Consider the following 12687-nt stretch of genomic DNA (forward strand, 5'->3'; position numbering starts at 1 on the left):
CTTAATGCTTGCTGTCTTTAGAAAATTGTCGTAATTTAGGCAAGCGTCACTCTGTCAGGCTGAAGTTTTACATGGTGTTTGCCTCAGATGTTCTAGTTCCAAAAGGGATGTAGCAATTTAACTCCTTTGCACACAGTGTGTCAAAAATATAATAATAACTTCTAAAAAAAATTGTAAAAAAGAGCAATGAGAAAAGGAGCTGTCTGAAACCTTGCCCATTGCCCTCAGCCCCTTGGCTGCGGAGCTGCGCTTCAGCTCGGGGCTGTGGGCACGGCTGTGCCTGGCTGCCCCGCTCCTGCCGCTCTCATGGCAAATCCTCCTGGCTTTTGTGGAGTTACGGGTCTCAGGAGGCTTGTCAGGACAAGCACATGCTCACCGGAGGCTTTGCAGGGTTTTGCTTCTGATGGCTGGCACCCAGCGGGCAAGGAGTCCGAAGGGCAACGTGGAGATGGAGAGGAGAGCAAAGAAACAGTCTGGAGTTGACCAAATGCTGCCGGGCTTCCTTCTAAGCGCGCACAAGTTGTGTGCCAAAAGGAAATGAATGTAGTGTGGTCCTTCTATGTGTAGCACGTTGTTTCAGGTAAACTACGGAGACCCTTCGCTCTCACCGTTCTTGCCCTTGCACGCTCTGCTCCGCAACCTAAATGAAGGTCTTTGAGTACAGGGAGTGCTTATAACATATAGAAAATGGCCTTCTGTCATTCCATTAAAGGTGCTTACGGTGAGCAGGAACAGCAGCAGACGTGAATACAACTGCCGGGGCACAGTAATTAGGGGACAGTTTTTGTATAAGCGTAGGCAAACAATTACACAAATCCCCATCTCATTTTTAAACACAAACGAAACTGGAGCAGTGTTGAACCCACATGAAAGTCACCCTGAACTTCGGCTACCGGGCCTGCATAATTAATTCCCTAAATTAATAAGAGACCATTGTTACAATAAAAAAGGAATTCTGATAAGAGTACATAGTATATAAAATATGATTTGTGCCATCCTTTTCTCACTGAGAAATAAGTATAAATAGCCTCACGTAGGGCTTTATTCAGCAAATGTTTGAGAATTCAAATAACTCATCAGTTGATTATTCAGATGCTTCAGCATCTCATTGAAAAGGCTCTAATGACAAGATCATTACTCGTGTCTAGTATATCATATTGAAAAATGTGAAATGATAAGTATACTCCAAAACTGTCTTGCGTGCTTTTAAGAAATGCTATAAATGATGTGTGATCCTTAGCATGCATTTGTTCTGTGTGAGTTGTGCTGGGGCACGAGGAATGAAGAGTTATAAACCAGAACTAGTACATTCCTTTATAATTCATGAAGGAGGCTTGCCTCCGCGTGTGCAGCACGCTTGTAAACAAACCTTGCTCCTGTTAAATACAGAGAGAGGCAAAGCAGGCTGTAGAATTAGTAATTACCATCCCTCTCTTAACAGATGTGATTTCATATACATTGAAAACACTTCAGCTTGACTCCAAAGGAGGACATTTAATTAAAACTGCCTGCCTGTGGGAGATTTTCTGTTCTCCCATTAAAATGGTTATTTTCTTGGCAATGTCTAGCTGTCTGCCAGTCTAATTGCTATGTTGTGGAATGTATTTTCAAGCGCACTTGGCCTGGTAGACGCAGACCTGCCTTGGAGGCCACATCTCTGGAGCGAGGAACAGAAAGCGAAGCAGAGGCTTACGTGTACTGGATGTTTGCTTGCTGGAGGTAGGGCAGCAGACTTCGGGACGTGTTCTGTGGTACTCGCACGTCGGTGACCGTACCTTCGACGATGTAGAAGGGGCTGCTGGGCTGCCACAGGTCCACCTGTAGTGCAGGAACCAACCTGTAATTCATATGCACTGAGTGGAGGTGGGGAAATCCAGGAGATGGATTGAAGCTATGTAGGCAAACACTCTAGGCATGGTATAGACAATAAAAACTGTATTGCCTGGTCCAGCTCCACATCTACGCTAATGGGACAGATTTTGAGGAACGATTGTACCCATCTTACCACAACTCCCGTGGGAGATTTGCCAATGGGAAGAGGGAATGGCCTCAGGAATGTTCTTCCTCAAACAGCTCAAAACAAAAGCTACCTCCAACTTCATGCACCTCCTCAGACTACTACACATTCCCTATGTATTACTTCCTATGGAGTCCATGACTCTCTTTTTATTTCACAAGGTATTTTCTATGTTCACTAGGGCAGTAAAAGAAAAGAAGGCTAAAGATGGGTAGAAAGCACAGCATCTACTGGTGTTCTTTGCAAAGTATACCCAAGTTTTACTCTTGATAACACGCAGATTGGAGGTCAGTAACAGGAGGTCACCAATACTATGAATGAAGCTGTGATCTACCCAATAATTCTACATGAAATGTCAAAATAAAAGGATTAAGATAATAAAATTATTGCAATCTTGTAAAAAATTATAGCTACTAAATGATACCGCAATTGTTAATGTGCTGTCTATATCTGTGCATACCTAAGAGAGAATTTTTGTCCTTTTTCCTTACTTTTGTTGCCAAATCTGAAAGACACTTGGAAATTTTAGCCCAGAACACGAATTTTTAAGAAAGCAAGAAAATTTGCAAGCAAGGATTTGAAACTCAGTGTTCTGCATCCTGTAGCAAAATGGTATCATACTGCACAGCCGTACCAACACCAGATGCACAGACTCCTAAACAGAGAACATTTCCTCCTCAGCCAGTGGCCAGAACACAAGTTAACAAACCTCGTCCCAGAGCTGCTGGAAAGTCACAGGAAGACTATGGAAAGGAGTCTCAGCAACAACCTGTGTCAATGTGACAAATACACATGTCAAGATCCACAGGCCTTAAAAATATATGTTTGTGAGCTGAATACAAAGACAAGAATTGATAAGGACTACCATGTCCCCACATTTCTTAAAGAGAATTTAAAAAGAATTAATACTTGATAAGTATCTTTTGAAGCTTATTGCAATCAGCTGTGCTAGGCTGCATTGATGAAAGCCATGGATACAGTTCATGAGCATTCCTTGCCTTGCTTGCTTTCCAGGTTTCTAAGGCTTTTATAATCTATATTTTAAAAGCTCCTGACTTCATCTATGCCATGCAAGCTATTTTGGAAATAGCTAATGCATTTCACCTGGTCTTGCTACAAACCTCGCTTGACAGGAGAGTATAATCTTCCAACAGGGGTTTAGTTCCCACCATTTTTCAAAAGGCCCCGAGTAACAATATTCTGATTACCAAGAAGGCATCTGACGCTAAACCTGATGCTACCTCTTCAAGCAGTAGTGACTTTAGTCCAGTTAATCCAATTAAATGCCTGCTACTTTGGAAGGAGAAGAACTGAAACACAGGGGCAGCCTCTTCTATTCCTGCCAAAACCACGCTTTGTTTCACGCTGCCGCAATATGGTCTATGGATCCGTGTGATAGTGGTGGGTGGCCACAGCATCTTTTGAAGTCTAACACCAGGACTGGCAAAGTTCACGAGGCTTGTGAAGCTGACAGCAGCTATGACAGATGGTCAGTAGAAACCAAACTCATGAATTAAATGCTGCTAAATGCTGCTTATAAATAAAGATCCTCTCACTGCGCTAACACCTTATGTTTGTTAGTTTATCTGTCTTTCGTATTTTGATTAATTATAGGCATCCAGTGAAATCCTCCCCCCCCCAATTCAACCTGGTTGATTTCATGCATGGTTAATTACAAATGTGCATTTGACTTTTAAGATTTATTCCTAAAAATACACATCACAGAGGGTAAACTTGTTGCTCTTGGAGTAACAGCGTATCAGTCATTTCAGCTTGAGCCATCTTTATAAAAATAACAACAAATTGTTATACACAAGCTAAGAGCAACTGAAGTAAAGTGTCTCCTGGCCAACTGCAATGTCTAAGCACATAAAACTGGAAATAGAAGTTACAAAAATGAAAAAAAAAATCATCATGATTGAGGTACACCTGAAACTTTTCTTTGTTCTTGACAGTTACTCGGGATTAATTTTGGTGAATTTCTCCATCATTGTGGAGGGGATAAACCAACAAACATTCACACTACTGGTAACAATATCACCAAGCCTTTCAATTTCTGAGGTATTCTAATTGTCCCTCACATTACTGGCTGCAAGGGGATATCAAAACCAGAAGCAATCTTCTTTTAGCTAACGAAGTCAGGGGTATATTGCACGCCACTATCCTCTTTCGGCAAAAATGCAGTATTTCACTCCTGGCATTGTCCTGGAAGCGAGACAAAAAAATCCCATTTTTAGAATGCAAATGACTCCTCTTCAGCTCAGGTCCCTATTTGGGTAGTTTGGTTTCATTTGTCTCCCACTTCTCAGCCTTTGCAACATAAACAAAGCATTCAGTGCTCATCTGGGAGATGTTACCTGTGCTGTCCAGAGCACCACTTCGATTGCTGACTTGACTTTGCTTTATAAAGCACCTAACAAGAAACACATTTCTCCGACAGATATTTATATTGCATCTTTCAGCTTGTCCTTGGCGTGACATAGAGACAGAGCATGAGAACTGACAAACGGAAGACGGATCGCAGAGCAGGCATGTTTGGACTGAGCAAGTCCAGGTATGCTTTACTCACTGCCAACTTTAGGAGACCTTATCATTGCATCTCCCATGGATACTGAGGGCTCCATCGGCGTCAGGACTCTTTGTTCAGCATCATTCCTCTGGCAAGCACGCCTTGGATTTCCATGCCGGGCTCCGCTGGCTAGCGAGTGGTAGTGATATTAATTGTTCTCCTATCCTCTTTACTATCTGCGGTGAGGTGTTGTTATCCCACACATGACGTTTTAGCTACTATATAGTATTATGGACGGTGTACCAGTCAGTGCCCAAAGACATTTATTTGCCGTGTGGGTGATGGGATTTGCTAGGCAGGGGGGAAGATTCTCCAGCTACCAAAACAAAGAGATGCAGAAATCCTACAGAACACCCTGAACACACAGCCAAATATTTGAACCTCAAAATTCAGCTGGTATCTTGAGGCTACAGGAAAAGAGATATGCTTTAGAGTATGTCTGCAAACGTAAATCTTCTCATCTCCTTTGTCTGGGCCTTGCAGAACCGTCTCTTTTCCTATCTGTTAGGCAGCAGGTTGCCTTTAGAGGCTCCTGGGATGTTTTAAACCTCTGGACAATAAGCAGAGCCCTGGCAGGATTTTTCAGCAGGCGCGGACTTGGGACCTGGAGATCAGTTACTCGGCGTCTCCCGCTGCTGCACCCGCGTGTGACTCTGGGGACCCATGTGCTCTCGAGGACAGCAGTGGCTCCGCAGATGCCCAGCGAATGCTCTTTCCCAGAATCTCACTGGAGGCACGAGCATCCACGCTCGCTTTCTATGAGAAGAAATGGTGTGTAAAAGCATACAGATAGCTCTCTTTTCCCAGAGGATTTAAACACATTATTGCTTTCTCTAACAAGGAAAGTATAAGAGATTATTAATTGTGACTAGATAGTAAGTATTACTTTTTAACAACATGTTCTTTTTTCAACCTCACTTGTCCCAAAAGAGTGCCTGGGATTCAACTTGTGCTTAGGAAAGCCAGGACTCGTTGGGTTTCCTTGCAGGCATTTTCTCTTTAAATGGAGGTGTTAAAGACAGCTGAAGGGTATAAATGTATCAGCTCTTACCTGGACACCTTCCAAGTTACAGCAACCCCAAACTCATCAGTCACATCTCTAGGTTTTGGTCAGTATAGTGATGAAAAGTCGGCACAACACAAAGGAAAAAATATTTTAAAAAGATTTGGGTGCTGAGCTAAGAGAATTCAGAATTTCTTTCAAAATTAAAAATGATGCGAATAATTTTCCAAGAAGACAAACATTTCATTGGTACAATCCTACACATCACAAGTGATGTACACAAAGCTCTGTTACCCTGCCAAGACAGAAACCAGAGCAGGGAGGTTTTTTCTTCACTAATTCCGGGTTTTCCTGCAACTAGTTCTGCGCCTTTGGGAAGGCAGCCCAAGAGGAAAGGAGTCTGCTTGCTTTTCCCCAGGAATACACTCACGGCTGCATAAATCCCACACTACTTTCTTTCTTTTAAGAAGAAATCCCCAGCTTCTTTAGACCACAGGGCTTAGCCTGGCTCATGCTTTGTAATTAAAGCCATTTTCTCAGGCAGTAGCCTCCAGTTGTTCCTCACTACCCTTTCATAAACAGGTGTTTAATGTCTTCTTCCGTTTTGCCTGAAAGGAAGATGCTCAGTGCTCTCGTCAGGTCTGCGGTCGCGTATCGATCAAAAGAGATGATTGATGCCTGTCATTGAAAATAACTAGAATAACTACTATAATTTACATTTTGGACAAAATTGTTTATATGATTTATCTGTGTTATACCCCACGAAGACAGTAATTTTGTTGTGCTTCATTACCTAGCAATTCCAGTTTTTATACATATTGAGTTCTATACAGCGATACATGTGCCGAAGCTGGCCTTGTCCTTAACATCACTATGAACTGATTTCTTTGAGAAATGTTGTCAACTGCAAAGTTCAGAATATCACTATTGTTACGATGCTGTCAGTTAAAATGGCCTGGCATTTCTGAGCCTCTTCCAAAAGGGAACGTGCAGTCAGTAACGCAAGCAGTGATGGTCTTTGCTCATGGGCTCCGTCAGTGTGTCGTGGGCTCTCCCAAGATGTACGGGTTTTCCATTTACATCCATATGCTCATGTATAGTCACATAAACACCCTAAGCCATGCTGAAACTCATTAGATGTGTTTACAATTAGAAATCTGACAGGAGAGGATAGAGAATAGAAGCAGAAACTGTTCTAGTCTCACTAATGTTGTCAGAGGTCTGACTATCAGAGGCTCCATCACATAACACATGAGAAACAGTCACGTATACCTATATACACAAACACCCCTCACATCTACATACATAGTGTGCAACAAAGTGACTTTTTAGGCTTCTTGTGGTACATTTGCAAAGAAAGAATGAAGGAAGAAAGACTCCTGTTGATGCTGACCCTGGTGGATAATTACAGTGGTGCTGTACGTAGCCCACCTGGAAAGAGCACAACTGCTCCTCTCTGATGTCTTCACCCTTGCAAGTATTTTCAGGATCAGAATCGATTTCATCCTCACTTACTCCTGCCAATTAAGGAACTTAATTGGCAGTCCTGACTGCAAGTCTCTTTCAGCTGCTCTTTATGTGCAGCAAAATGATCCAGTGGCAATTAAGTGTGGGATTCTGCGTGCTTTCTAGAAGAACTTATGAGGTAGTCCTTGTTGCTGGTGCAGAGTAATTTAAGTTTCCGATTGAGCACACTAGACGTTTAATTGGTTCTAACTTCAGTATTTATTTGCTTTTCAGTGAGGCTGGTAAGAATAATTACGCCAATAAATTGGGATTGATTCACGGGATTGCAGCAGCCATAACACTGGCAGGAACAGAATGCGAACAATGCACAGCTTGAAGTTTTGAGTTTTGCAGATCTTTGTGGAACTATAACACAGTAATGGTCTTGCCACTCTACTTACACTGGTATAATTTTACACTGCAGAAAAGAACTCATAGGCTATTCCTCAAGAGAGTCACTGAGGAAAAACTCATACACAATTACATGGTAATTGAATATCCATTCTTACAAGTACAGATGCTACCGGGCTAAGTATATTTGAAAGATGTGAAACAGTCTTTAACAGACTACTTAAAAAAACCAACCAAAACACTGTTTTGTTTCTTCTTAAACTATTTATGGCTTGGTTCATTTTGTAGTTGCTGCTGCATTGCATGAGAAACAGAATAGTAAGCCCTGGGCCTGATTCTGCTCTCATTGAAACAATGGGGCTGTGCCGATGACTTGGCAGAGCTTGGACTCAGGCTTCCTCCCCAGCAAAAGAGGAAGCAGATTCCTCCTATCTCAGAAAGTCCAGGCGTTGTGCATCTTGTGAGAACAATACACTCACTACCCAGGCTCTCCTGTTTTATCTTCCATCTTCCTACTAAAGTTTTCCTGGAACAACATTTTCCTTCTGAGCCTGACAAGTGGTTTACAGACACGTATTCTGATATATTGATGAATAACCTCCATTTGTCACCTGATGTTCCCTCTGTATCTGCACTATTCTGAGCCTATCTGACTGAAACACTAACTATGAGTTAGGGTAAAATCTGGACTGATGACTAAAGGATCTGGCTATATAGATATTTTTTGCTGTACGTGTGGAGTAAAATGCACACAGCCCTGGCCACTGAGCTCGTTCTTTCCCTCTGCAAAGTAGGAATAGCTCCATTTGGGCTGACAGGCTTTCTTACTGCATTTTCAGATGGGCTTTTGTTCTTTTTCAGCATTTGCCTATGGAGCTGTAAACTATCAGATTTATAGCCAAATGATCCTTTTCCCCTATGAGATATTTTTCTGATTCCCTGAACTGCAATGACAGGATCAATTCAGGGATTACAATGGATAAGCAGCTGCTGTAGGGGATAGAAAACAAACAAAGGGGAATGGAGTTGTGGCTTCAAGGCCTGCTAGGCTGGCTCCTCCCAAAGTTAAAGAAGTGCCTGGCTGTGCCCAGGAATTTCTTTTGTAAAAGCTACTGAAGAATGAGTGGTCTAACTCTATTATGCCAGGAATGTTCACAGAGCAGTAGCTTCTTTGCTACCTATACAAACAGTGCCAGTCCCAGTCAGGCGTATGTGATAAAAACTGCTTGTAGACCACCGATGGAGTAGAAGTTATCAGTCAAGGCTCAAATGAAGTAGTGCTTCAAAAATAATGCTTACACAGGGAAATTCCAGAGCAGACAAACAGAATCTGCTGGGCCTGAGGACCCAAGCAAACCCCAGTTTCTCTGCAAAGCACTCGGGAATGTGACATTTGTTTCTGTCAGTCAGGTCCAACAGAATTACAACCATGAAAGGGCTCATAAATCAGCGACAGGCTCTTCAAGTTGTCTCCTAAACAAGACCAAGCAGGAGAGAATAGCCAGCCATTGGAGAGGTGTATGAGGCAGAGGGACAATGGATGGACAAGAGGAGCCCTGGGGGACAGAGAGTGGGCAGCTCTGTAATATTCAGGTCACTGTGGTACTATCATCCTAAATATTTCTCTTTCATTTATTGATTACTGTAATAATTTGCAAATTATTAGTGTGAACCAGTGAACCTGCAAAAAGGTATTTCTGGTCTTAAACACTGGGTCAGGAACAAAGATTTGTACCATATCTATAAAAAGAGATAGTATTTTATAACAGCAAAGGACTGCAGCAGAACATCTACAATTTAAGATCAGTGCCTGTGATTGCATTAGAGCAGCAGCCAATCCAAATACTGTGACAGCGATCTATAGCTAGAAAAATAAATAACTCCGTGAGTTTGTACTTGAATTGCTAAAGAATTTGGTACATTTTGGTCTATCACAACCATACGAAAAATGTCCCTTATCACTGCAATGCAACGTATTTGTCATCTTACATGGAAGTTGGAGGAAGGAGCTCCACCATCATTTACTCCTGTCATACTCACCGTCACATCCGCGCCAGTGGTCTTTGGCGCAGGGACTGTGCAAAAGGTGTTCAAGTGTGTGCGGTGGTGCTGCTGGTGGGAAACACAGTTACCTGGCTCTTATTTTTCTTCCCCACAGAAACGGAAAGAAACTCGATGTAGGAACATGCTGGAGACAAGAGAGACGTACTGATGGCGTCTCCCAGCTGCTACTACTGTTGTCACTTAGTGAAAACCAGAAACTGGCATCTCCTTCCTTGAAAAAGAGCGTGACTGTGTTTCCCACCTGCCTCATTTCTTACGACCTCAGACAAGTATTGCCCTAAGAGACAGTTGCAGACACGGGAATGCACGATGCCCAAGAGCTTTCTGAGAACTTGCTCTGGAGAGATGGTGGCACTGTGGTCCTAGAGGGGGTGCTGGCAGCAGAGGGAGGCAAGACCCATCAGGGCCAGAGCCACCTCCTGCAGCTTCGTGGGGTGGGATGGTGGACGATCGGACTTGGTGCGTTCAGGCTTATGCTTTGCTTTGTTACTGTGGATGAGTTTATTGGTTGAATACATGCAAGTTTAAGCAAATTTACAGAACTCAAAGCACACAAATTTTAACCTGCAGGACTGGCTATTTTTACTGACAGTGCAGGTCTACATGCTATGTTCACCCCATCAGGGAAAAAAAGCAATATTTTGTCACCTACAAGTTAATAGAACCAGCCAATGAAGGAATCAATTTATAATAATGATTAATAACAAAGCACTGTTGGCAATGGAGCTACAGACCAAAACTAATTTGTGGAAATTACTCAGCAAGTGATTATGACTAATGTGATTTGCCTTTGGGCAATTCGTGAACCAAAAGTTAAATGTGTGGAATGAAACATTCATTATCCATTATTCACTCAGTATAAGCAATGGCGTTTGCACTGTCGCAGAGCCTATACACTCAGGCAGGTTTCAGGGGTTTATTACACTAAGCAATACATGGACTTTTTTTTTTTCTTAAAATAAAGGGGCAAATATCCCTCCTAAGGAGATCCAGATGCTAAGTTTAAAAAGTCTGAAGGGACTACACCTTCTGTAAAAGTGTATGAGTTAACCTTGCAGCCCAGGTATTGGTAGAAGAGCAGTGCTGTTTGAGATAGAAAAGTTTCCATGTGGCCTAAAGCCCCTGGGTATTCATCCAACTTCTGCGAGTTTTGTCGCTTACGCTGTGGCCGGACTGCCACTGCTGCCCAAGTTAATTACTGGGGGAATCTTCTAAGATATTTCAAATACATCAAGGCATACAGCCCATTCCAAGGTGATCCTTCAAGGATGTCTCAGTGTAGGTTCCTGTAAATGCACATTCAAGAAAGGACTCCTTTTGTGTCTGATCTTCTTCCCAAAAGGGATGGACCTTGCAATCTGCCGACTTCTACAGCATTGGCTTCAGCGTGGTGGAAGGCAAAGCTCCCCCTACTCCCTTCCCCACTGCCCTGGTGTTTCTTCCTGAAAGAAGCAGCTAGGCCAGCCTGTAAATGACAAAATCTATGCAGCAAAAATCAGCGGTAAAGACAGTCATTAAGAAACAGGCAGATAGATAAAACAAAATGAGCGAAAGGCTACACTGCCACTCTTTCCAGCGCCCTTTTATTTTCTTCCTGATTGTCTTCCCTTTACCCAAATCGGTGGGCGATAAGAAAGGGTATCTTTGCATTTGCTTTATTCTCTGCCTGACACTGAAATACACTGCTTTATAATAGGACCATGAGGATATTTGTCTCAAACTTCTTTGTGACAAAGGCCTTCAGAAGGATACGCTCATTTGAACTGGACAGAGATGAGTTTTCCTTTTAATTCTCCAGATTATGAAAGACAAGCCAGAGGCAAAGGCTAAATAACCCTGCCTTACAAGTGTAGATTTTAAAGGCAGAAGGATATGGCTGGAATCAGCACGAGTCTATAGCAAAGCTCCATCCACCAGACACAGTTAGGAAGGAGCCTGGGACAGGAGGGATTCTCTTCTGTTTCCCTTGCCAGCATAGACGGTCTGTTGTACGCAAGGAAATCCTGCAACGAGAATACAACCCACTTGTGCAGAATCTACTCTGTGTTTGCACTGTCTTGGGAATTTACTCAAAACATTGAAGTTGCGCATGGATCACACTGGGGGCAAACTGAGCTCCCAAACTTGACTTTTGCACCACAATTTCTGTTTCTTTGGGTTGACTAATGGAGACCAATCCTGGCATCACTAGAGAGCATAACTTTTGGTACCTTTGAAATATACCTCATCTCTAATAAACCAACTTGACAGGGTAGAGAAACGTATGTCTCAATTTAAACCCAAGTGGAGGAATCCTTCTCACTTTGAGAACAAGTGATGTAACTTTTATTTTCACTGGCTTTTCTTGTTCTTCTGACGATGGTGGAGAATACTATCAGCTCATTTCATAACTCAGTTTGAAGTCTTCAAATGGCTTTAAATAAAACATTAACGTTCTTCAATAGGCCAACTACTTGTAGTTAATCCCAAAATAATTTCTCTGAAAAAAAAAGTAAAATTGGTGGTGTTTGATGGTTATTTAGGTACAAAACTGTTGTGTCTTGAAAGGATCCTGGCTCCAGCTTTATTTTTCCCTTGAGGAACAGAACACGTGAGTAATATGACAGGTTGGTATTAATTTACTGCTCAAACCAAAACAGATTCAAAGGAGATGTAAAACCCATTCTTAAACTAATTCTGGTTTTCTGACTCTAAAATGTAAAAATCCAAAGCACAGTACTTGTAATTATAGCAATTTGTACATCTCTGTTGATTCCTCTGTTCACATCTCTGTTGTTTACCAGGCATAGTGTGTTAAGACAGCAACAGGACTATATCTGGGCTTTGTTTGTTGCTTATTTTGCACTACGGGGGTTTTTTCGGTGCCCTATTTTCTCCTGAGCACATTATCAGCATTGTGCTCAAAGACTCAAGTTTAAAAAAATTGAACGTAAGTCCACTGTTGGTTGAGTTTCCAACTCTGAAAGTCTGGGGGCAAGGGAAGGGCATGGGAGACTGACATGGAGACTTAAAAAATTGCCCAACTCTAAATACATGGTTCTTCAGAGGGGCTGATGACTTGCAGCCGCTACTGACTTTTGCTGGTATTGTGAGTACTTGGCACTTCTAAGAAGTGTCATTGTCGATCCACTCATTCATGAGTGAATACCTTGACATTTTTTTGGGGGGAACAATAAT

The 12687-nt window shown here is 42.3% G+C and overlaps 1 protein-coding gene across 1 annotated transcript in view; it reads right to left on the reverse strand.

The window, feature by feature from the left end:
- The window catches only part of CPA6 (carboxypeptidase A6), an 85216-nt gene that overhangs the window by 31131 nt on the left and 41398 nt on the right, over nucleotides 1-12687 (reverse strand). Inside the window, exon 3 of the mRNA XM_063324016.1 lies at nucleotides 1694-1818. Coding sequence (XP_063180086.1) covers nucleotides 1694-1818 — 125 coding nt within the window. The remainder of the gene's footprint in view (nucleotides 1-1693; nucleotides 1819-12687) is intronic.

This window comes from Chroicocephalus ridibundus, chromosome 2, assembly GCF_963924245.1.
Source record: "Chroicocephalus ridibundus chromosome 2, bChrRid1.1, whole genome shotgun sequence".
NCBI classification, from domain to species: Eukaryota; Metazoa; Chordata; class Aves; order Charadriiformes; family Laridae; genus Chroicocephalus; species Chroicocephalus ridibundus.